The 22,258-nt window shown below is 40.0% G+C and overlaps 1 protein-coding gene across 1 annotated transcript; it reads right to left on the minus strand.

Moving 5' to 3' along the window:
- Positions 1-858: 858 nt before the first annotated feature.
- On the minus strand, positions 859-20,390 carry LOC109040554 (uncharacterized). The gene is made up of 4 exons (XM_019056532.2): positions 20,218-20,390; positions 16,330-16,602; positions 13,386-14,018; positions 859-2,435 (listed from the first exon to the last, which is right to left on the minus strand). The coding sequence occupies exons 2-4, from the start codon at positions 16,600-16,602 to the stop codon at positions 1,722-1,724; spliced, it is 1,620 nt and encodes a 539-aa protein (XP_018912077.2). The 5' UTR covers positions 20,218-20,390; the 3' UTR covers positions 859-1,721.
- Between the last annotated feature and the right edge of the window lie 1,868 nt (positions 20,391-22,258).

Here is a 22,258-nt window from a genome sequence, read left to right on the forward strand (position 1 = left end):
TTGGAATTACAAGTATAATTCCTTAGGAATTTGTAATCAGTGCAAACGATTTTTAGAAAACAGGACTATTTTATATTTTGGTCGCAAATATCTCGGCGGAGCATATCGTAAAGACTCCCATATTAGCTCATAATTTTTTTTCATTGTCCTTGAAATTGTCATTCGGTAATTTTGAGTTTGGGTCCACCCAGCAGCCTGGGGGTGCCGCGGGCCGCCTCCAAAATTTTAAGTATGCCCAAAAGTAGTTCCTTTCATCCAAAGAACAGTGTAAAAATTCCATTTGTCTGAAAGCGACCGATCAAAAGTTAAAGAGTGGAGGGGGGGAGCCAAACTTTTACAAGGCCCTGTATGGATCGTATTCGATAGTGGTTTGATGTATCGTTCGGTTCATACAATAGAACATAACCTCACACAAAAATTTTAGGATTCCAAATTTCCAAAATGACCGCTGGATAAAGTTCAAAATGACCGCTGGATAAAGTTCAAAATGACCAAAAATTGGTTTTCTAAGAAATCTAAGTTCAAATGTGTTAATCTTATGCCAAAATACCCTCAAATTCCAAGTTTTAAGCAAATATACATATGAGTCGCTTTTATAGCGCTCTTTGGCGCTTCACGACGCCTAATCGCCACAAAGCTCGGTCTTCCCACAGGTCATCAGGGAGTTGACACTCCCTCATCTCATTTAACACCACCTGTCGCCAACCTCTCACACGGCGTCCCCTACGTCTCCTCCCAGGAGGAACCCAATCAAGCATCTTTTTTGGCAGCCTCTCTTCCGTCATCCTATTGACAATTGTTTTAGGCAAATCAATCAGCATAAAACCGAGGTGGCAATTTTCGGCCATTTTGAACTTTAACCGGCGGCCATTTTGGAAATTTCGGTTTCTTGGAAAATCTAACGTCAAATTCGTTTTTTTCATGTCAAAATACCTCTAGATACCGATTTTCGCCCAAATCCATTGACAAAGAACCGGTGTGAGTTTTCGGCCATTTTGAACTTTAACCGGCCGCCGCGCGCCGTTTTGAAACGGTTTGAGATATCGACTTCGGGTTTGCGCGAAAAGTTTTCTTTTTTTATGCTCTTTCAAACAAGCTATCACAAAGAGGGTCTTCCCCTCCCTAAAAATTGTAGGGGGGCAAAAAAGTAGCTCCCTTTTGACCCGGAAACAACCCCCCAAGTTTCAAATCTTTACCTCAATTAAAAAATTAGAGGGAATGGAAGGGACTTTTGGATCACCCTGTATAAGATCCAAGTATAATAAGTATACCTAACGTTGGAGAAGCTTTTTAATTTTTAAATATGTTAGTAAAAAAATGCCGGGGTGATAAATGTTTGGAAAGCAGTCAGCGTTTTCCAAAGAATTTTATTCTAAGACAATCACAATAATTATACAGTTTTGATATAAAATTTAGTATACTTAATATGATAAAACAAACGACGCTATTGAGATTTTCCCATTATTCACGGTTTGCGAGAAGTTTTGCAGGATACCTGTTTTTCTCGATAACCCTCGTGAATTCTCTATTGGTTCTAATTACATTTGTCATCAATGTCCATAGGTCGAACATTGAGTATATGACGGAAGTGATGAGAAGTCAGGGTCATGGATATTCTACTCGTATTATTCACGAAAACGGTCTAATCGTGACATCATACCAGTTTATACTGACAACGTCACAGTTATAGACATTGACGAAAATCGTATATGATCAGGCTATCACGTGCATTGCGAGATCGGAGCCAAGTGGTTTCTCACTTGATTGTTGCAGTACGTCATTTTCAAAGGGGAAAACATATTAATCATTTTACCCACCTTTTCCTTTGCTCTTTCTCTAACAGTTTTCGCCTCTTTCTCTATCACATGGCATAAGCACGCTTTAACGGCAGAATCACAGTTGCCTCGGTAGAGTGCTATGCGGTCGCAACCTCTCTTCCCATACGATCCATTACCAATCTCTGCTGCTCTGGCCATGAGGGTGCATTGTAGCTTGCAGTTATTTTCGATTAATTTTATTGTTTCATTCGACAGTCTTCCTTTTCCTCCCTTAAGGTATAAGATGTAACAAGGATCGATGACGGAGTTGAGCATGATCTTGATGAGGATGTGTAGGTTTTGCCTCTCTTCTTCTCTTCGTAGTTGCTCCGCATCTTCACTCTGCTTCCCCGGACTTAGCGTTGCCGCGGCCGATTCCTCTGTGTCCAACGCGATGTTTTTATAAGTCGAATCCATTGAGGCGCTACGCGACAAGTTTGGTGACTGCGTGCCCGATGGCGGGCCTGACCATCTCCCCGACACTCTCCCGGACTGTGATCCCGACTTTCTCCCGGACTGTGATCTCGATGTTATTCCCGGTAACAATTGGCTGAACGACCACGACCTCGATTTCCATTTGAATAGGTTTCTCATAGATGACGTTGCTGTCAACTTGACCTGGAAAATGTGGGGAAAAAGCTTGAACAATCTAGAGTACAGCCTGTATAGCAGGAGTATAGACGGATGTGAAACTCCAAAAATCCATCAGGCCTTCACCGATGTCTCCGCGAATAAAGTTAGGGCCCAGAAATGCAGCCAACTTATGAATCTCAATTATCCAGAGCGCTTTACTAATACAATTCTTACGAGCCATCGTTTATAAAGCACGTATTTGACTTAGTTTTTGCATGAATTTACTCGTTTTGCGGAAGAACGCTCATTTATGTACATTCTTAGCCATCTTGGTTAGAATTGGAATCTGCAGACTGGCAGTGAAATTTTGTGCGTTAGAAGTTGGTTAGAAGGGTGGCTGCATTTTTGGGCCCTAAGACCTCCATGAAGCGATCTGTCCATACTCTCGCTATACAGGTACTCTAGAACAATCCACCGCAAATCTTTGTGGGTCGTGCCTGGTTCAAGTTAGAGTACCTTTACAGACAGAGTATGGCCATTCGTATCTTTTTACTACAGGAAAACTGTCCCGCTTTTTGATTGGTCAACGAGTTTTTAGGCTTCATGCTGCTCTTACGGCCGTACATAAACGAACAAGATGGCGGCTCACCGTAACATCGAAAAGAAGCTAAAGACTATAATTTCAACTATACAGCAGTAACAATTTAAACCAGCATATCTACGAATAACACACGAAATACACACGAAAACATTGTTAAATCGCCTTTCACCTTTATCACAGGAGGATGTAAGATGTGCATAACCTCAAACTTGCTTGCTGATAAAAGCCATCTTGCTTGTTTATTTACGGCCGTAAGAACAACGTGTCAGCCTATTTTCACGCGACCAATGAAAAACCGGAACAGAAATGGCCATACTCTGTCTATAAAGGTACTCTAGTTCAAGTATGCCGGTCTAAATCAGTCTGACGTCAGCCTGAAAACCGAGGCTGCCTTTAAGCCTGTGTTTCAATGTCAATGCTAGCCATCAAAGTATCAAGGGTAGGTGTTGTGATTGGATAATTCGATGACTTGGACGAATCACAGCCCTTGACCTTGACATTTTGATGGAGTATTTTGATAGTGTGACGCAGGCTGTTGCCTGTTCCGGCTGCTCGAGCTGTCATCAAACTGACTTCTGACTCACTTTTATTTAGAGTCCCTTTATACCCAGAGTTGAGACAACTCGATTATCAGCTGACTGGCAGCCGGCCTTGGCTGGCCATGGAGGCCGAAACGAGTGCACCCAAACGAACGATATTGAGGGATAAGGATCAGGAATCCTGCGATGTCTGTCACACAAAAACAACAACATCAACAAATTGATCAATTAAAACGAAAATTAGATTGGTTTGTGAATAATTTCTTAATCTATCTTCATTTTAGACCGATGGAAATAACAATTTACTCTTGATAAACCACAATTAGGTAATATTTTCATTATTCTTGTTCACATTCGAGGTACCGCCATCTTGGTGCACTCGTTTCGGCCTCCATGAGCGAGAACCAATCAGAATTGGATTTTTTTTAGGCCACTTTCAGCCCAACCAAAAGTGAGTTGTCTTAACTCTGGGTATAAAGGGACTCTATTATTAGGAAAATTTCTTTCTTCAGGGAGGTCTCTTACGATATTCTTAAAGTAAACAAGCATTATGCTTGAAGTAATGGCAAATCCTTTCGATTGGTAACTAGGAGACGGGGTTCATATCCCTGTGCTAACCAAGGAATTAATCAGACTCGGGCTAACATATGATGGTGACAATCTGGTGGTGAAAACACGAAATGTTGTGTAGGCTGGCGATAACCGAATGGTTGAAAAGCTTCCCTACGGATAAAATCTGTAATATGTAAGTCGCCAGATTCTCATACATTCCTTGTTTAGCACAGGGATATTAGCCCGGTCTCCTAGCTCTTACTATATACTTGCATCGCGATTAAGGGATGTTTAAAAAGCCTCCAAACATAATATTAGGCAGAAGACAATGGGCCTGTTGCAAACTTTTGCTAGAGCAGAATGAAGAGTTGTTTCCTATAGATAATGCCTCAAAAATCACGATGAGCGCGTCGGCAAAGTCTGAAATGCACTCATAAATTCACAATCTGCGTAAAAAATTTGCGTTATTTTGAGCTTCCCGCTTCAAAAACGATACTACTGCACAGGTGAACATTTTGTTTGACGTTTGTGTTTGAGGAGTCGCTCCATCGTCGGCAATATTCATCATGGCCGACGCTTGCGAAGTTCCTCGCGTGATTCGAGGAGAGTTCAAGGTCAGTTAAGGCGGGCGAGGAAAATATGAACGTAAACACGCCGATTGTTATATGGTTTAATCCTGTTCAGGTGTTATCTCGTCCCATCACACGTGTTTTGGCGGACTGGCGTCGGCCATGATGAGTATTGTCGCCAATGGAACGACTCCTCTAACAAAATGTTCACCTGTACCGTAGTATCGTTTTCGAAGCGGGAAGCTCAAAAAACCGCAAATTTCTTACGCAGATTGTGAAGTTATGAGTGCATTTCAGACTTTGCCGATGCGCTCATCGTGATTTTTGAGGCATTATCTGCAGGATACAACTCTTAGTTTTGCTCTAGCAAAAGTTTGCAACAGGCCCATTGGACTACATTTTGTAATTTGGAACTACAATTTCGGGCTCAGTTTAGAAACGACGCACAAACAGGGTGTCCCAAACCACCCGTACCAGGCATTTTTAAGCGTGCCAGTGGGGCTCGCTTTTTGAAATTACTCGGATGTATCACAGTACAGCACACCGTTCAAATTGACCCTCTCAACCCCCAAAAGTATCCACCTGAAGAAAGGGTCGGTGCCCGCTCCACAAATTGCTCATTGGTCGGAAATTTTACGTGGATTCTTTAGAGAATGGTATCCCAGTCAGTCCGCAATTTTTTAAAAACATTTTAAAAATATTTTCATTATTGCTATTAAAATATCCTCTGAAAAATATTGATACAACTTTTTTAAAATAGTTTTAAAAAATATTTTTGAAAAAGTTTTAAATAACATTGCTGAAAATTTTTGAAAATAATTGGAAAATACTTTTAAAAAATAATTTACATAGCAATATTGTAAAAATATTTAATGTAATTATTTATAAAATGAAAGCATAAAAATATTTTTATAATATTGTCACGTAAATAATTTTTAAAAAATATTTTCCAACTATTTTCAAAAATATTTCAAAACTTTTTAAAGTAATATTTTGAAAATATGGTTTCGAAAATATTTTGAAAATAATTCAAAAATATTGTCTGTAAACATTTTTAAAATATTAATAAAAAAGTTTTGAAAATATTTTTAAAGTATTTTTTAAAAAATATTTACAAACAATATTTTTGAATTATTTTAAAAATATTTTTTAAAAATATTTTCAAGTCCTTATTTTCAGTTATTATGAGGTGTTATTTACATTAGTGTAAATTTAATGTAAGTACCTATTACGTGAGATCGAAAAAAACAAATAACAGGAACGAGCCGCGCACTGACGCAACGCATGCTATAACAGGCGTGATTTTAACCCGGCCCACCATGAGCTCTCTGTGGCTCAGTGGCTAGAATGCTCGGCTACCAAACCCGCGGCCCAGGTTCCAGTCCGCACGAGGGCGTCCGGGTATTTTACGCTCCTAAACGTCGCAGGAATTCAGGTAAGTGGTTTAAAATGTTCAGTACTTGTGTATTTCATGTTTCAAATGTAATAAAATTGCAGTACTATGAAAATGACGAAATTTGTCTGTACTTCCACATCTACTTGACAGAGCGCGCTGAGTATACAGAAGGGAATAGTGTCAATAACCATTGATAGAGCGCGCATGGTATACAAATAGGTAAACATTCCGGTAAAATATTTTCGATAAAATATTTTGAAAATATTTTTAAAATTTTCCTTGAAAATATTCTTAAAATTTTCCTTGAAAATATGTTTAAAATTTTCCTTGGAAATATTTTTAAAATATGTACATGGAGTTAACATGTAGCAATTTTGAAAATATTTTGACAATGTTTTAAAAATAATTACAAAATAATGTCAAAAATGTTTTAAAAATATTGCGGTGCTGACTGGGATGCTGATCAACTGACATCGAGGAATTCAAATTTCATGGTTTTAGAGCTTCCTTGACATCTCTTGGCGATTTGAGGGGGAGGGAGACACTATCATACCATCTTTTTCCGAAGAATCTACGTAAGTTTTCCGACCAATGAGCAATTTGTGGAGAAGGCGCCGACCCCCTCTTCGGGTGAATACTTTTGGGGGTTGATTGAGTCAATTTTAACTCCTAGGCGTAATTAAATTTTAAATTTGTTGCAGTGTTCAATTCGGATGCCATCAATTTGCGATTCCGCGGAAGGGAACCCCGGCATTTGAAATGAAGCCCCCCCTCCCCCCTCCGTTCACTACCCACGGGGAGCTAGGGGGCTTCGGAACTATGAAATTCGAATTCTTTTGGATCGATTCTCTATTCAACCCCGCGGTCCCGACTTCGTGCGACCTAAACCAACCGAAAAAAATGCCTGGTACGGGTAGTCTGGGACACCCCGTATGCATCGTTAAGTTCCTTCTGCATATGAGTGTTTTTGCAGATGAGCCAAAAATTTTAGTTTCGAATTGCAAAATGTAATTCAATGTTCACGATCCTCGAATAAAATCTTACAGTATAACTGAGGGGAGAGATTGACATTTTTTGCTGCTTCCAGGACTTTATGTCCATCTACCTTTCGTCCATTAAATAAATGTCCACCGCTATTTATGTCCACTAAACGTTAAGTCCAGTCTTTATTAAGTCCACATGATTTAATTTCCAACCATGAATATGTCCAAAATTGTCCAAATTGTGGACATGTTATGTCCACATTTTTTCTTCTCATAGGAACCACCTCAAAAATAAATGCACATTACTACTGCCTTCATTCTTACAAACATTTCATTCATGAATCAAGTCATGAAAGAGTTAGTTAGTCATTATAATTTTAAGACATTCAGCAGTCTCAGGCTATTAACGTCTTTACAGATAATTTTGAAAATGGGAGTATAAACGAAAATTTAGATTTTTAAATTAAGAGAGGTGAAGAGTTTTAGAATTTTGATGGTAATATTGGGTTCATCGCATGAACTAAGAGCAGATAAAAACATATGTTCATGTGCACACTGTATGGATATGATTAGATGAAAACCAAAGCGGGAGCCTAGGAAACGCTCCAATGCCAAATTAAGCATTTTTCAGTAATAATCTATACTAATAAAGTAGACTTCACGTTGATTGACTCACTCACTGACTGACTGACTGACTCACTCACTCACGTATCAGCGGATCTCGTGAACGGGAGGCCGTGTGACCCTGAGATTCCGCACTGGGATCCCTCTCTACCCCGAGGCGCCGGATAAGGGAGGATTTCGCGATCCGCCCGCCGGTTCGCGGGATATCGCGATTCGCGTGGGTCGATTTTTCCGTAAGGACAACGGGTGCGAGAGAGAGTGCGAGCGAGATAGAGCGATTTCCGCGTCTCGCGCTGGAAGACAGCTGATAAATTTTACGTACGTTCTTCTGGTACGCGCAACGGGTGCGAAGAAGATGGAAGGAGTTCGGCGTCCAACGAGTGCGAGGAGGATGGAACGAGTTCGGCGTCGCGCTGTTGGAAACGCCGCGCCATGATTTTTGCGAGCTCCGACTCGTGCATCCGTTGCCGGGCTACTCTCTCAGGGATGTGAAAATCTGGAAAATCTGTCTGTGCATTAGTTCTGTTTTGAAATGATTTAGGCGAATTCTCGAAAAATTTTGAGAGAAGCTGTTGTTTGGCTTCAAAAATAAAATAAATAAACCCAAATGGAACATAAAGACGGTGTGCAACGTTGCAATCGGAGGAGAAGCGGGGTTTTTGCGCGCATTTCATCAATACTTGACTCCGATCGTGGAAGGCGCTCTTGATACAACTATTTCACCACGGGGGATGTCCACATTGCTGCTCGCTATATTGAAGGCGTTTTGTACTGTGATGACGGCTCGGTCGAACAGCGCCTGCAGACGCGGTGCTGACAGCAGAGCAAAACTAGAACATCGTTTCGACATTCTCCACCTGCTTTCTGTTTCTATCATAGTTTACCGAAACACATGAGTCATACTTGCAAAATTTTGGATCATCGCTAATGTTTTTTCCTTTTTTTTTTTCTTAATTTCAAAGCATTAAATCTTATACAAGGAAACCGATGGTTACATCCCATAGTTCTCGTAAAATCGAGATTGGATTCTTGCAATTCGTCACTTTTAACAAGCAGAAATGAAGCGAGCAACTATTTGAACTCCGGAGTGGGTATGTGGTATCATAAAAAATTGAAGGAAAATCATACGTTTTCGCCCATCCCAAGTAACAGATGTTTATGAGTTTTATGCGCACATTTACGTAGTCTTAGTTGAGTAAGAAATTCGCGTGTATGCCACGATATTGATTTGAATAACGCGCAATTATAATACTCTTAGAAATTCGCCAGGAACACGACGTATTTGCCGTGATATCGTGGTGATTATCGTGTAATTTCTAATTTGTTTTTCAAAATCCCTGGAAAAATCACGTTTTCTCCGCGATGTCGATGACAAACCCGCCATTGCTGAGAATTAAACGAAACCGTTGGTTAAATCCCGTAATTTTCGCGGCTGAAACTCACCAGCTGTAACTTCAATTAAACATTGGACTGACAAAAGTAACACATCTTTATGAAAATAACCAACTTTTGATTGGGTATTGTTGATTATTATAATGATCATATGACCTTACTGCAGAACAGACCAAAATAGCAGCTTTAATCAGCATACTACTAAGCTCTGCATTTTTATCAAACCAGTGCGTCTCGCCAATTTTGAAATAGTAAAAAATAATTCAGAAACACAATTAGTAACTGATCACTAATCACAGTGATTGCTGATGGTGGGGGTTTTCCTGTGCGTAGCACGGGTTTCCTGCTAGTGTAAAAATATTTTAAATCTCATTGCAAAATGAAAAGAAGGGTAGGTGGAGATTAAATCAATTTTGAATTTGATTTTAGTGGACTTTACATTTGTGGACTTAACTTAGTGGACGTTTAAGTAATGGACTTAACAATAGTGAATAGGCTTTAGAACTGTGGACGTAAAAATTGTGGACGAAAAGTCTGTGATCGTAAAAAAAGTGGACATAAAGTCCGTGTACCGCAGCAAAAAGGTACAAACAATACGAAATAAAAACAAAAACACGAAATACCCCCTCCCCCCAATGTGGCGTCTGCCCCCTCCCCCCCCCCCCCTATGCAGGTACTTCTACTTCAAAGTTCAAATGCTCTAAGTTCAACTTGACGTGCTTTTTGAGGGCCCGCGGCATTCGCACTACTCTGAACTCAGTTTGTTAATTTCATTTCAGACTCGGCTCAAATTCGCAGGGAGGTGCTTCCTGACTCTGGACCCGGCGTTGATTTTGAGACCAACACCCGAAACGCGACGTTGCCATTATTTTAAGTCGAAACACGTTTGCAGACATAGCTTTTTCACAGTTAAAGATATCGAATTGCTGTATTAACTTGAGTGGATAGCGCAGTAGTTCCCAACCGGTACGCAGTGCGAAACTTCCATAAGCGGTGTGGACAAAATCTAGGGCACCGTTAAAATAGACATACGGAGCCAAAAAAGGCATTAGATATTTAGTTGAGCTCCACAGGACCTTTGTTTAACGAATTTTGACTTTCTCAATCATCTAAGAGGCGGCGCAATGGGCCAAAAGAGGCTATCCGTTAAATGCACGTATATTTAAAAGTTATGAAACTAAATATTGCGACTAAAATTGCTGAGTTTAACCTGGTTTTACCAATTTTTAAATGCAAATATCTCCGATAGTTGCAAAAAGTTGCAAAAGTTCTTTTGAAGGATTAAAATTGAGTGTCCAAAGAGTGAGGACATGTCAACCTTCCAAAGGGATATTCCCAGTTTTTTAGAAAGTTTTATCTAAATAAGTTGACAACCAAAATACTGTGTATTTCTTACGGGACAGTTCCTTTTCGATCGAATTAACTTGCACTTCAAACCCATATCTAGACGGGTTTTTGGAGGAAATTAAAACAAAAGTATGCCCTCGTGTCCGAAAACTTGTCTTGATCACAAATATTTAGAAAATATGAGGGTCAGTTTTCGATTGTCCGTGGGATTCCGCACTGTGCGGTGGTCCGCGGGCTGCTACTTGCTGGTCCGCGAAAGCTCGCCGATATTTTTTATTTTTCGGCTGACAAGCAGCAAGACCGAAAAAAATTATTTTCTGCGGAAAGGAAGAATTTTCACGGTCACTTTGATATTGAAGTCTGTTTGTCGTTGTGACGAATTCAAACCTTGATTGATTCGAAATTATCATCATTAATATGGACGAGGAAAGATTCCACTTTATTCCGTTCCAAAAGTATCTTGCTCTATGCTGCCGTGTTAAGGAAAAAGGCCGTATGAACATCCGAGAGTTGCCAAATTTCCCTTGATAAAACATGTGTTTTTTGCAACAGTCATGCACATTTTCTTTTAAATTTTCCGATATTTTAGATTAAATTGCGTAAAACATTTGTTGAAAAATTTTGGAAAAAAATATTCACAATAATCTTAGTAAACTTGGCTTTTATGGAAGGAAACTTGGCAACGCCTGAAGGTTCATACGGCGATCTTCCTTAGCATGGCAGGATGGAAGTGAAGTGTAGCCTTTGACGAAAAGAACGCAAGAAATGTTGAGGGCAACTGAAATGGATTTTTGGCGATGATCTGCCGGTATTTCGTGACGGGGCCGTGTCCGTAATGAAAGAATTCGCCAGGTGATGCAGGTTGAATAAGATATCGTGCACGACGTCATGTCCAGGCAGCTATGCTGGTACGGACATGTGCAAAGAATGTCGGAGGAGAGGTTGCTCAGACAAGTTCTGGATTGGGTACCCCCTTGGAAGAGGCGACGGGGACGTCCCGCAAAGGGGTGGCGGCAGGGCGTTGACGAAGAGATGTTGCGGTGTCAGTTGCCTGATAACCTCTGGGAGGATAGGCATTTGTGGCTTTTAGGTATCGCAGGACGCCAGAGTGAGTTGTAGGCGCGAATATATATATCATCATGTATTCGAGTCGAACAGGGGACGGTAGGGATAGTGCGAGTTCGAAGCAGCCGAATGGGAGGGAAGGCCTCGACGGGCAGCCCCTAGGCTAGTATTAATAAAGTCGCTAAGTTCAAAATTTTAGCTCTACATAATCTAGACTAATCAGCCTAGAGTCGGAGCTGAGGATCCAACTTTCTAATACTAATCCGGATGATGATGAATCCACCGGTCGGCTGGAATTTCTAGAAGAGATCGGGTCCGCAATGATAGAGTGAGTCATCATGCGAGAGGAAAATTAGAGTAACTTTTTCAGACAGAGTATGGCCATTCGCACCTTTAAACTACAGGAAAACTGTGCCGCTTTTTGATTGGTCAACGAGTTTTTAGGCTTCATGATGATCTTACGGCCGTAAATAAACAAACGAGATGGAGACTCATCGTAACATTGATAAGAAGCTAAAATTTGAAAAAAATTTCAATTATACGGCAGTAACAATTTAGAATAGCATAGCTACGAATAACATATGAAAAACACATGAAAACACTGTTAATTGCCTTTCGTGTTTATCACAGGAGGATGTATGATGTGCATAACCTCAAACTTGCGTGCTGATAGCAGCCATCTTGTTTGTTTATTTACGGCCGTAGGAACATCGTGTCAGCCTATTTGCTGGCGACCAATAAAAGACCGGCACAGAAATGGCCATACTCTGTCTAAAAAGGTACTCTGAGGAAAATGGCATCGTATCCGACGTCATGACCAAATAGCTTGTCTGGTATCGTCGAGGTAACAGGATGAAGGTTAAAAAGGCTGCCGAAGCAGTTGCTTGATTATGTCCCTTCTAGACGGAGACGGAGGGGACGCCCAGTGAAAGGGTGTCGACAGGGGGTTTTATAGGGAATGAGGGAGTGCCAACTCCCTGAAATTCTTTGGGAAGATGCAGGACTTGGGCGGCTAGGTGTCGCAAAGCGCCGAAGAGCGCCATGAAAGCTGCTTTTATGTATGTATAATGACAAATTGGTGCAGAGATGCTAGTCTCAACGCTTTGTTCCTCTTCTTTGACTTGGTAACTGTTAGGTGGTTCCCCCTACCTTTTTTCTATTATAGCACTTGTGATAAGTCGAATTCAAAAAACAAACCCCCCAAAAAACCGTTCCTTTTTGTTGGTGCTATCCGCGGCCTCCTCTCTCGGAAGAAGGTGGTCCACGGCCTAAAAGGTTGGGAACCGCTAGGATAGCGCGTATAAAGGGCTTCAATTTATGGTTGATTTGTACCCACAGTTGCCAAATTCATCGGGAAATTTCTTATTTTCCCTTTATTTAGGAATAAAATAAATGGTTTATCTACAGAAAAATGGATCAAAAACATGGACATGGATTGGTTACAGGCTTTCGTGCATGACTTCCTGATTATTATAACAGGAACGTACTTTTGGATGAAATACCATGTCGTTTATCATCCAACAAGGCACGCCTTGCAACCTCATTAACTGCATCATATGAACTTCGAAAGCTTAAATCTTGCGACACATTTGCCCCTCTCCGAAATATCAATGAATCGTTGGATAGCTCATACATAGCTCTTAACATAACCGCTGTATGCGTTTCTGTTGTACATGTTCGCCGTGCTGCTTTTATTTTTGGGAATAATGAGAATCTTTTTTTTAGTTTTACAGTGGAACGTTTCTTATCCGTTAGCTTAGCTTTGCTACCAACCCTCCTTTTTCTAGTTTCTTAACCCCCTCATTGAGCGGGAAGGAGAAGGGGGCCGAATTTGCTGTTTGGGTGGTTGACGATTTATCCTCGCGATGGCCTCGGCGACTTGGAATGTTCATACGAATGCATGCAGAGGTCCAAAAATTCTACTTACCTCGTCGTCGTTCCTTGACTCTGACTTCTTGATTGACTTGCTACCCGAATCAATTCTTTTTGGTGATTCCGCCCTCTGAAGCGATCCCGAACGCTGAAGCGATTTGGATGATATTGGAGTCCTCAGATAATCTTTTTTTTTCATTCTTTTCGAGATATTATCGATAACAATGTTTACAGATTTCATAATCTTTACCCTCTCATCGGCTCTCTTGTCGCCAAAACAAAGCAAAGGGTCGTTGCAGCAGAATAATCCTGTTAGTGCCGCGACCTCCTCTTGGGTTCTAGGGAGATATGGCTCGAACACTGGGGCAGTTGCTATTTCGTTACGCGCGGTACAGGTATATTCTTGCAAGAATCCTGGGGAGTCTGGGTGTTGCTGCGCAAATCCAATCATCATCACCGCGGGGAGCTTTGTCACCTGTTTTCCGTTAAAGGTCAGAATTTGGTTGTCTTTGAGCCGAGCGCCTGAGATCATGAAGAAGCTCGCCCCGTGGTAGGCCTGCTCCCATAAGGATTTCTGTAAATACCGATCCTTCGGAGCCATTACGCAACGTACTTCTTCATTGACGGTACGTTGGACTATCATATCTCGTACTTCATCATCCCTCATTCCTTCATCCTTCATCGCAACCTGAAACACAGAAAATCTGTTTTTAATGTGCTCCTTCCAGGTTTTTTTTTTTTTTTTTTTTTTTTTTTTTTTTTTTTTTTTTTTTTTAAATAAAGATTCGATCGTCGATTGATCAATCAATTGAAAGTATCCGGTTTTTAAGGCACTGCTGTGGTGAGTCATATATCGATGGTGTAAGTCGGCAATCACATAACTCGGAAAACGCGATTTTTCAGGGGAGGGAAAAAACCCTCTACATTCCTCATTTTTGAGGGTAGAGGGGAAATAATTGTTGAAGACAGCAAGGATAAGATACTTTATAAGACTCTAGCATCATTTTGAATAATATTCTCGTCTGTCAGGAGAAATGACCGAAAAACCGAGTTATGTGTTAGTGGAACTAAGGTCCAACGTACTGAATTCCGAGATACGTGGTTGGCGAATCACTGATTCAAACCTATTCTTTGCGGATGTTGACTGAATAAAGACTGAATAAGACTCCCCTCACTTTAAGTAGCCTAAAGTTCCTTTTAACAAACTTTAATTAGTAGCGAATCTTAAGAATGACACCAGAAAACAATTCGACGGCTTAAGTCGGCAATCACATAACTCGGTAGTGCGGTAAGTGTAGTAGAGGCCTGCTACACATGTTTGCAAGAGCGAGAAAAAATGGACTACATTTTGGAATTTGGAACTATAAATTAATTCCAGCCCGATTTTAAATCAATTCATGTGCCATTAGTTTCCCGATGCACCTAAGTGTTTTTCCAGAAGAACCAGAATTTATAGTTCCAAATTGCAAAATGCAGTCCAAATGTTTTTGCCAACCACCCCTTGCGAAAACATAGGCTCGAACATCACGATATGCTTAGCGGGTACTTTTAACTCCAAAATCTGTGCATCAGTTCTCGTATTGTTGAGCTTCCCGCTTGAAAATTATACAGAACCAAGGACGTAATTTGACAAAAATCTTACCCCGCGTAATCCCTTGAATGATAGCTATCGTGTGAGGTAGACATTGTATTACTAATCAATAACAAAGACTTACGAGCACGAACTCACAAAAATCTAAAGGAATCCGAACACCCGATAAATAAAATATACGAGCATTTAAAATAATACAAAAATACCATAACAGGGCCACTTATTATGAATCGAATCGCATGCATTTAGCCACCAAGGTATAAGCTAGTCTTACAATTAGTCTAATGCACAAAGGTTTTTTCCATAGCTCTCAACTTAAATATCGATCGACGTTTTAAGACCGCAAACATGCATCTCGTTTCCAGTGTTTGAAAATCTCCGCTCCTTAATTGTTTTTTTAAAGGAGAACAAATCGACATCATTCCTTGAAGTTTTCGCAGAATGCTCTTCGCGCAGAGAAGAAAAATCACGGCAGTTTTTAAGCATTACCGTTGATTGGTTTTCCGTTTGAAAAATGAAGTGTGTCAGGAAGTCTGCGACGTCGCACAGTGCGGCACCCTTATGGACGATGCGGACAAAAATCGGCAAAAGACACTGAACTTTAAATAATGAAGATAACAGCACCGACATAGGAAAACCCTTTGGCATTATCAAAGTAAAACACTCGAGGAATAAGAAAATGTTATACCTCAGGTTTTTTTGCGTATTTTTCAAGAAAAGTTCATTCGAAGTTGGCAACCTCGAATTAGCCCTGTATTAACAATGTAAAAGCAACGTGAAACACCCAAACTTTAACTGCAAATATCTCTGATAGTCGCAAAAAGTCGCAACATCTTTTTCTTAGAATTGAAGTTGGATATCTGAGGATTAAGAAAATGTCAACCACCCAGAGCATTTTGCGTTTCAAGCGAGAAATCTCCATTTGAAGTTGACGTCTTTTACCCGTGTATTTCCTACGGACCAGTGATTCCCGACCTATTTCCTGCCCACTTTCTACCCACATTTGAGGTAGTTTTGAGCGGAAAATTTGAAAATGAACCATCATAGTGAGTCAAAAATATCTTTAAGATAACAAATTCCGAAAAAAATATTCAGATGTCGAGTTGTGAATTTTTGACTTTTGTCCACAGAGGGCCGCACTGTGCGTCGCGTCGCAAAGCGAGATACGTGAGTGCGAACTTACATCGTCGATGTCTCTTTTGCTTAATTGGACTGCATTTTGCAATTTGGAACTATAAATTCTGGCTCTTATGGAAAAACACTTATGTGCATATGGAAACTAATGGCACATAGAGCACATACGTTGTTTTTTTAACCAGGCTAGAATTTATAGTTCCAAATTGCAAAATGTTGTCCAATTAGTCCTATCCATTTTAGGGCGATTGATAAGGACTTAGTGTTAGCGTACCGTGACAGAGACGACCTTTGGTTGTATCGTGGTAGTTGAACATTTATACAGTCCACCCGTCAGGCCGGATAACTTGCCTTCTGTGGTACTTTTACAGGATTGCGCATCGTCATTGTCTGCGCCAGGCTGCTCCGCATCTATACGTTGTTTCGCACCTTTGAATTTGCCCGCCTCTTTAGGGTTTTCCCCAGCGATCTCTATGAAGTAACCGCCGAATACTTGCGCAATGAAGCTTAGCGACAAGAGCGCCGTCAGAGCTGCGGCGAACTTCATCTGATAACACACAAATTCGAATCTCATTTTGAGACACGTCAAAATCAGATCACAAAAACTCTAAATGGTGTTGCTTACACTAGAAATGGATGGGTACATTTTGGAACAAAATCATTATATGCACAACAGAAATAACTGGAACTTTTTCATCTTTACAACTTTTACATCTTACAACTTACAAATGCGGCGTGATACCCCCCGCATCCCGGAGAGTTCAAATAGTTGTATCATTGTGCCGTAAGAATGTGACGGAAGATTTAAATGGAAATAGCCTCCATGCACGCTAGGCGTGTCGATTTCCTTTGACATTTTTGCAGTGGTGAATGCATAGCTGAAGTGCGCTTCAGCTAGAATTGTATTTACAAATGGGTGGTTTTTCTACGAGGATTAAAAATAAACGAGTGGTACGGAATATAACAAATGAATATGAACTATGCAAAACAATAATCCAGGTATCGAAACTTGGCTTTTTTGACAACGCCTTAAATGCGGCGTGATACCTCACGCATTCCAGAGAGTTCAAATAGTTGTATCATTGCGCCGTAAGAATGTGACGGAAGATTTAAATCGAAATAGCCTCCATGCACGCTGGGCGTGTCGATTCCTTTGACATTTTTGCAGTGGTGAATGCATAGCTGAACTACGCTCCAGCTCCATTGTATTTAGCAAATGGGTGGTTTTTATAGGAGGATTATAACTAAACAAGTGGTTAGAAATGGAAAGAAAATAATGTGAACTATGCAAAACGATTATTCCGATAACGGATCTTGGCTGTTTTGAAAACGCCTTCAAATGCTGCGTGATACCTCACGCATTCCGGAGAGTTCAAATAGTTATATCATTGCGCCGTAATTAATATAAGTCTATATAAGTAAGAGTTTAATATAAGTCTTTTAATTTTTAAAAAATTCCTCCCTAAAAAATTAGTTTTTAATAAAAAATTCCTCCCTTCTAATAAAAAGTTAGTTCTCAATAAAAAACACAATATTTATGATTTCACTTATTAAAATACAAAGCTTAAAAAGATGTCTTTCAATGTACAGTGCTTCACCATCTTAATAATTAAACGCTTGTACTAGCCCGTGGCGATAATCACACATGCACATACTTATAATAAAGCGCTAACATCCTTAAATGGTCCTTTTTGAATACTTCAAAAAACTCTATTTTATCCATCTTATCTTTTTTTATAGGTACATGCGCCTAAATGGCGCCAATATGGGGCATTTTGCGATGAAATGAAAAGTGTCTTCTTCCTCATTTAAATTACAGAGTGAGCAGTTTGTATTTTCAATATTAAACGGATACTTATTAAGCTGAAAAAGTTCCCCCTCTTGCCTTGAAAACCCATGCAATTTCCGATGTTTCAAATCCAGGTAAGAACGAGTTAATTTCGTTGTGAATCTTTGCCTTATCAATTACCGTCGCGTCGTACCGCGATACGTCCAGTAGCTTTTACTCGATTCTTCCGGCGGAAAACAATTCTGATATAGTGACATTGAGATAAGTCGCAAGTGTTAGAATTTAATACCATTCTTGCACTCATATCTGAATAAGTAAAAGCATCAGTGGGAAATAGAGTTCGCCTTCAACTAAATGGGTGCAATTTGAGCGGCTCATGAGTTAAGATGGTTGTATCACGGAGTTTAGTTTAGCGCTATGTTCGAATGGCGAGCGACTTTCGTTGTAATCTTCGTGTTTTCAAGAACTCGGAACTCCGCGCAATGGCGAGCGACTTTCGTTGTAATCTTCGTGTTTTCAATGACCATCGCAGCGGAACGTCCGGTAACGTTTACTCTACGTACAAAATCAGTTTGAAAGTGCCATCGAGGTAGAGCGAAAGTTGGAATTCAGCATCTGAATAACTAAAAATGGGAGCGAGAAATCAAGTTTGCTTTTACCCCGATGGATGCAATTTGATAAGCTCACGAGTTGAAATAGTTGTGTCATGGATTTTGGTTCGGCACGCGATGTTCGAAAAGCGAGTTGCTTGTTGCGAGTTGCGAGTTGTAACCTTCTTCTTTTTTTTATGGAAAGAGGATTTTTGCCACACCGCCGGATCCGAATACCCGAAAGAACTAGACCGAGTAAAAAAGTTCGATAATGCAAACCGGATAGTTAGGAGCATGTATGGAACCACGAACTACTCGGTATAAATTGGTGAACTAGTTCGGTACCGGAACTACCGAATAGCTCGGTTGTGGTTATCCGAATTATTCGGTTCGTTGCACCGAACTTTTGGTGATTATTTTTCAGCCAAAATGATTAAATTTAGGCGCGCTACACGTTTATTGTGTTTATTTTATATCACGAACACCAGTACCAGTGGCGTGACTTTGAGTACCCAAGAATCAAAGTTGGACGGGATCAAACCACGCTGCGCCTGGGTCCCTAGGCGGTCACCCATCGAAGTACATACTAACTACCCGACATTGCTGAACTTCGATGATCGCCCGAGTCTGCCTCGCAGAAATGGATGTCGGGGGGGGGGGGGGGGTAGAGGCTAATTTAACACTAATGAACGTCCCCACATCTGGTTCAATGATTGGTAGCAATGATATTCTTGCAATTCCGTAGGTACATCATTCAGTTTCACACTGAAGGATACGAAACTAATTTAAGTAGATCAAGTTTTTAAAAGGAATTAGTAATGAGCAACACGTGAAAAAAATAAAACAAAATATGGACGGATAAATAGTTATTAAAATAAATAAAATGAAGTAAATGAAATACGATTAATAAATCATAAAATTAGTGAAAAATGAATGACCCAACATTTCTGGATCATTACTTATTATTTAAACATTCTTTTAAGAGTATAGAATAAGTGAAAAAATCGTTAAGCTCAAGCTAAAGCCAGGAAGGAAGTGATGATCTCTAAAATATAGCCAAATGCAACGAAAATTTTTTTTTTATAATTACTTCCCGGTCCCATCTAAATTGAGCAACATTCTTTTGACTTTACACCGCATATATAAATTAAATTTTATTCAATGCACAAAGGAGTTGGGAACGTAAAATAGATGAAAAAAATGTTTAAAGGAAAATTTACTCACAGAAAAAATATCAACATGGATTTCAAAAATTAACAAGAGACAAAGGCAAAAATAAGAAAACCGTCTTTGAACATATCTATGAATCAACACAGACGCCAACCGAACGTTTCCGACTTTCTCCGAATATGTACTGAATTCGGTGCGAATTACCGAATGATCAGTTTCCATGACCTTTGAAGTTTGGTGAAACCCTACCGAACTCGGTTGGTAATATGTGTTCCATGTGCCGTAATGCCGTTCGGTCCACGAAACCCAATACTTAGGTTTGTGCCACCGAACAACCGTATAGCGAAGGGTTCGGTAAAAAATACCGAACTTTTTTATTCAGGGTATTTAGAGAGAGGATAAAAACTTTTAGAGGAGAGCAATACTCGCCGAATATTATCGCAGGGCAATTATTACAGTTCGCTTCTAACTTTTGAATTGTCTTTCCTCCGTGATCGCGCCGTTAGGATTCGACCATTTTGAAGTCTTGGCCGGCCTAGAAATAAAATGTAGAACTCAAAACCGAAGAAAAATCTTTGCAGTTATTTCCAAGTAGACGAGGTCTGTTACTTACCGCTTGAAAGAGATGCCGCAGTAGTTATCAACAGTTAATGACCCCGTGAAGGGTCGACGATCGGTCGACAAAGGCTCATACAAAGCAAACTAGATGGCACCTCTACTCTTCACGATCGACTGGAATTTGAAAAACTGTTGGAGTTTCTTCCATGGTATGCGCATTTATAAATTTTTCTCTTTTACTCTCTCCCCCTCCCCACCCCTACAATATCAGAAAAACTCGAATGCGAACGAGGGAGGATAGAACTTCTTGCGTCATGTTCGCCAACGATATGGAAATTTTTCATGGAAAACGCACATTTTTTCTCAAGGTTACACTCGCGAATCATACTCGGCCGCATTTACGCAGCAGTCTACATTGCCGTGTTTCAAAAGAGAGCATTTGCGTAAAAATCAAGTTTTGAAAAAACAGATACAGTTATCACGCGAGCAGAGGACAACAGCCTGAGCGAGCCTGTCGAAAAAAGGCTAATCGGCTTTTTGTGCCCCTTTTTAAGAATTTGGGGATTTCATTCAGTTGTATCCCCTAGAATTAAATACAATTTCATTTATATCTGCGGCGTAAAGTCAAAAGAATGTTGCTCAATTTAGATGGGACCGGGAAGTAATTATAAAAAAAAATTTCGTTGCATTTTGCTATATTTTAGAGATCATCACTTCCTTCCTGGCTTTAGCTTGAGCTTAACGATTTTTTCACTTATTCTAAACTCTTAAAAAAATGTTTAAATAATAAATAATGATCCAGAAATGTTGGGTTATTCATTTTTCATGAAACCCTAGGAAAAGCCAACCCTCCCTTAGAAGTTTTCGCTTGAGTTCTGCTCATTTTAGCAATAGAATTTTGCAACATTTACGTTTCTCTCATTGAAACATGATAATGTTTTGAATGTTCCAGTTTAATGAAACCCTTTCTGTTGATCTCTTTAAGAGGACCTTCAAACTCTTCCGATTTTCCAATGGTTAATACCACGGAGAAAAAAAGGTAGGGGTTAAGTCCTAACCGTTTGATGATATGGACATTCCCAATTAATTGGACGTATTTCTGGCAAACGGAACTATGGCTCATGTCTTTATGCACATAGTTCCGATTGGCAGAAATACGTCCAATTGTGGTTGTATCCCAATTAATTATGGTAGTATCCCGATAAATTAGGTTACTAACACTGGAAAAAAACGTCCAATTGTGGTAGTATCCCAATTAATTATGGTGGTGTTCCGATAAATCAGGTTACTAACACTGGAAAAAAACACATTGGATCTAGAGTCCAGACTCTTGAAAACATTGACAAGAAAAAGGACTCTTGGTTCAAGCAGATTTAAGCTTAAATCAAAAGGAAATCCGCTCAAATTAAGAGGCTTGGTTCTTGATTTAAACTTAAATCTGATTGAATCGAGAGTATTTTTTCTTGTCGATGTTTTTAAGAGTCTGGACTCTAGATCCAATGTTTTTTTTGTTTTTTGTTTTTTTTTTCCAGTGAACCCAAATGTTGCGGTGATATCCCAACTTTAGTTGCGGTGCTACCAAAATTAATTGGAAATGTCCATATCATCCAACAAATTCGGGAAGAAGAAAAATTTTGGGGGATGACTCCTGACACTTTTTTTCCGTGAATGTAAACTTTGCAACGATGTATCGCCCACACTAGCTCAGAATTCAATTGTTCATTCTGGTTTCACCAGGTTCTTTCATTGTTTCCCCTTTTTTATGGGCAGTTATGTTGTTCAACGTTACTACACGGATCCGGGTGTTTTCTAGGAAATTTGAGACCACACGGAATTAATAGGATGGTAGTCACAAGCAGCCGCCGGTTGTGACGACAATCCTGTTTTTCTCCGGACATATCAAGCGACACAAGAATTAAAATGTAAAAGTTAAAATTTGCTCCTGAGCATTGAGTTTGACATTACGAGGTTTCGTTCCGAACACATTTGAGCGAGATTCTTGTGCGCTAAAAAAGGAAATGTAGCATCACGTCCATGATATTGGACTCCATGCTCACCCTTGATCAGGCCCGCCACATCCCATCTCGGGCCCTGGT

The sequence above is a fragment of the Bemisia tabaci genome, chromosome 6 (genome assembly GCF_918797505.1).
Source record: "Bemisia tabaci chromosome 6, PGI_BMITA_v3".
Lineage (NCBI taxonomy): Eukaryota > Metazoa > Arthropoda > Insecta > Hemiptera > Aleyrodidae > Bemisia > Bemisia tabaci.

Bases quoted from the DNA above. Each gene is read 5' to 3' on its own strand.
- LOC109040554 (XM_019056532.2), bottom strand. From the start codon at position 16,602: ATGAAGTTCGCCGCAGCTCTGACGGCGCTCTTGTCGCTAAGCTTCATT. The intron at 14,019-16,329 runs GTACGCTAACAC...TCTGTGTTTCAG, and splicing joins CAAAGGTCGTCTCTGTCACG to GTTGCGATGAAGGATGAAGG. The intron at 2,436-13,385 runs GTAAGTAGAATT...CACATTTTCCAG, and splicing joins AGTCAAGGAACGACGACGAG to GTCAAGTTGACAGCAACGTC.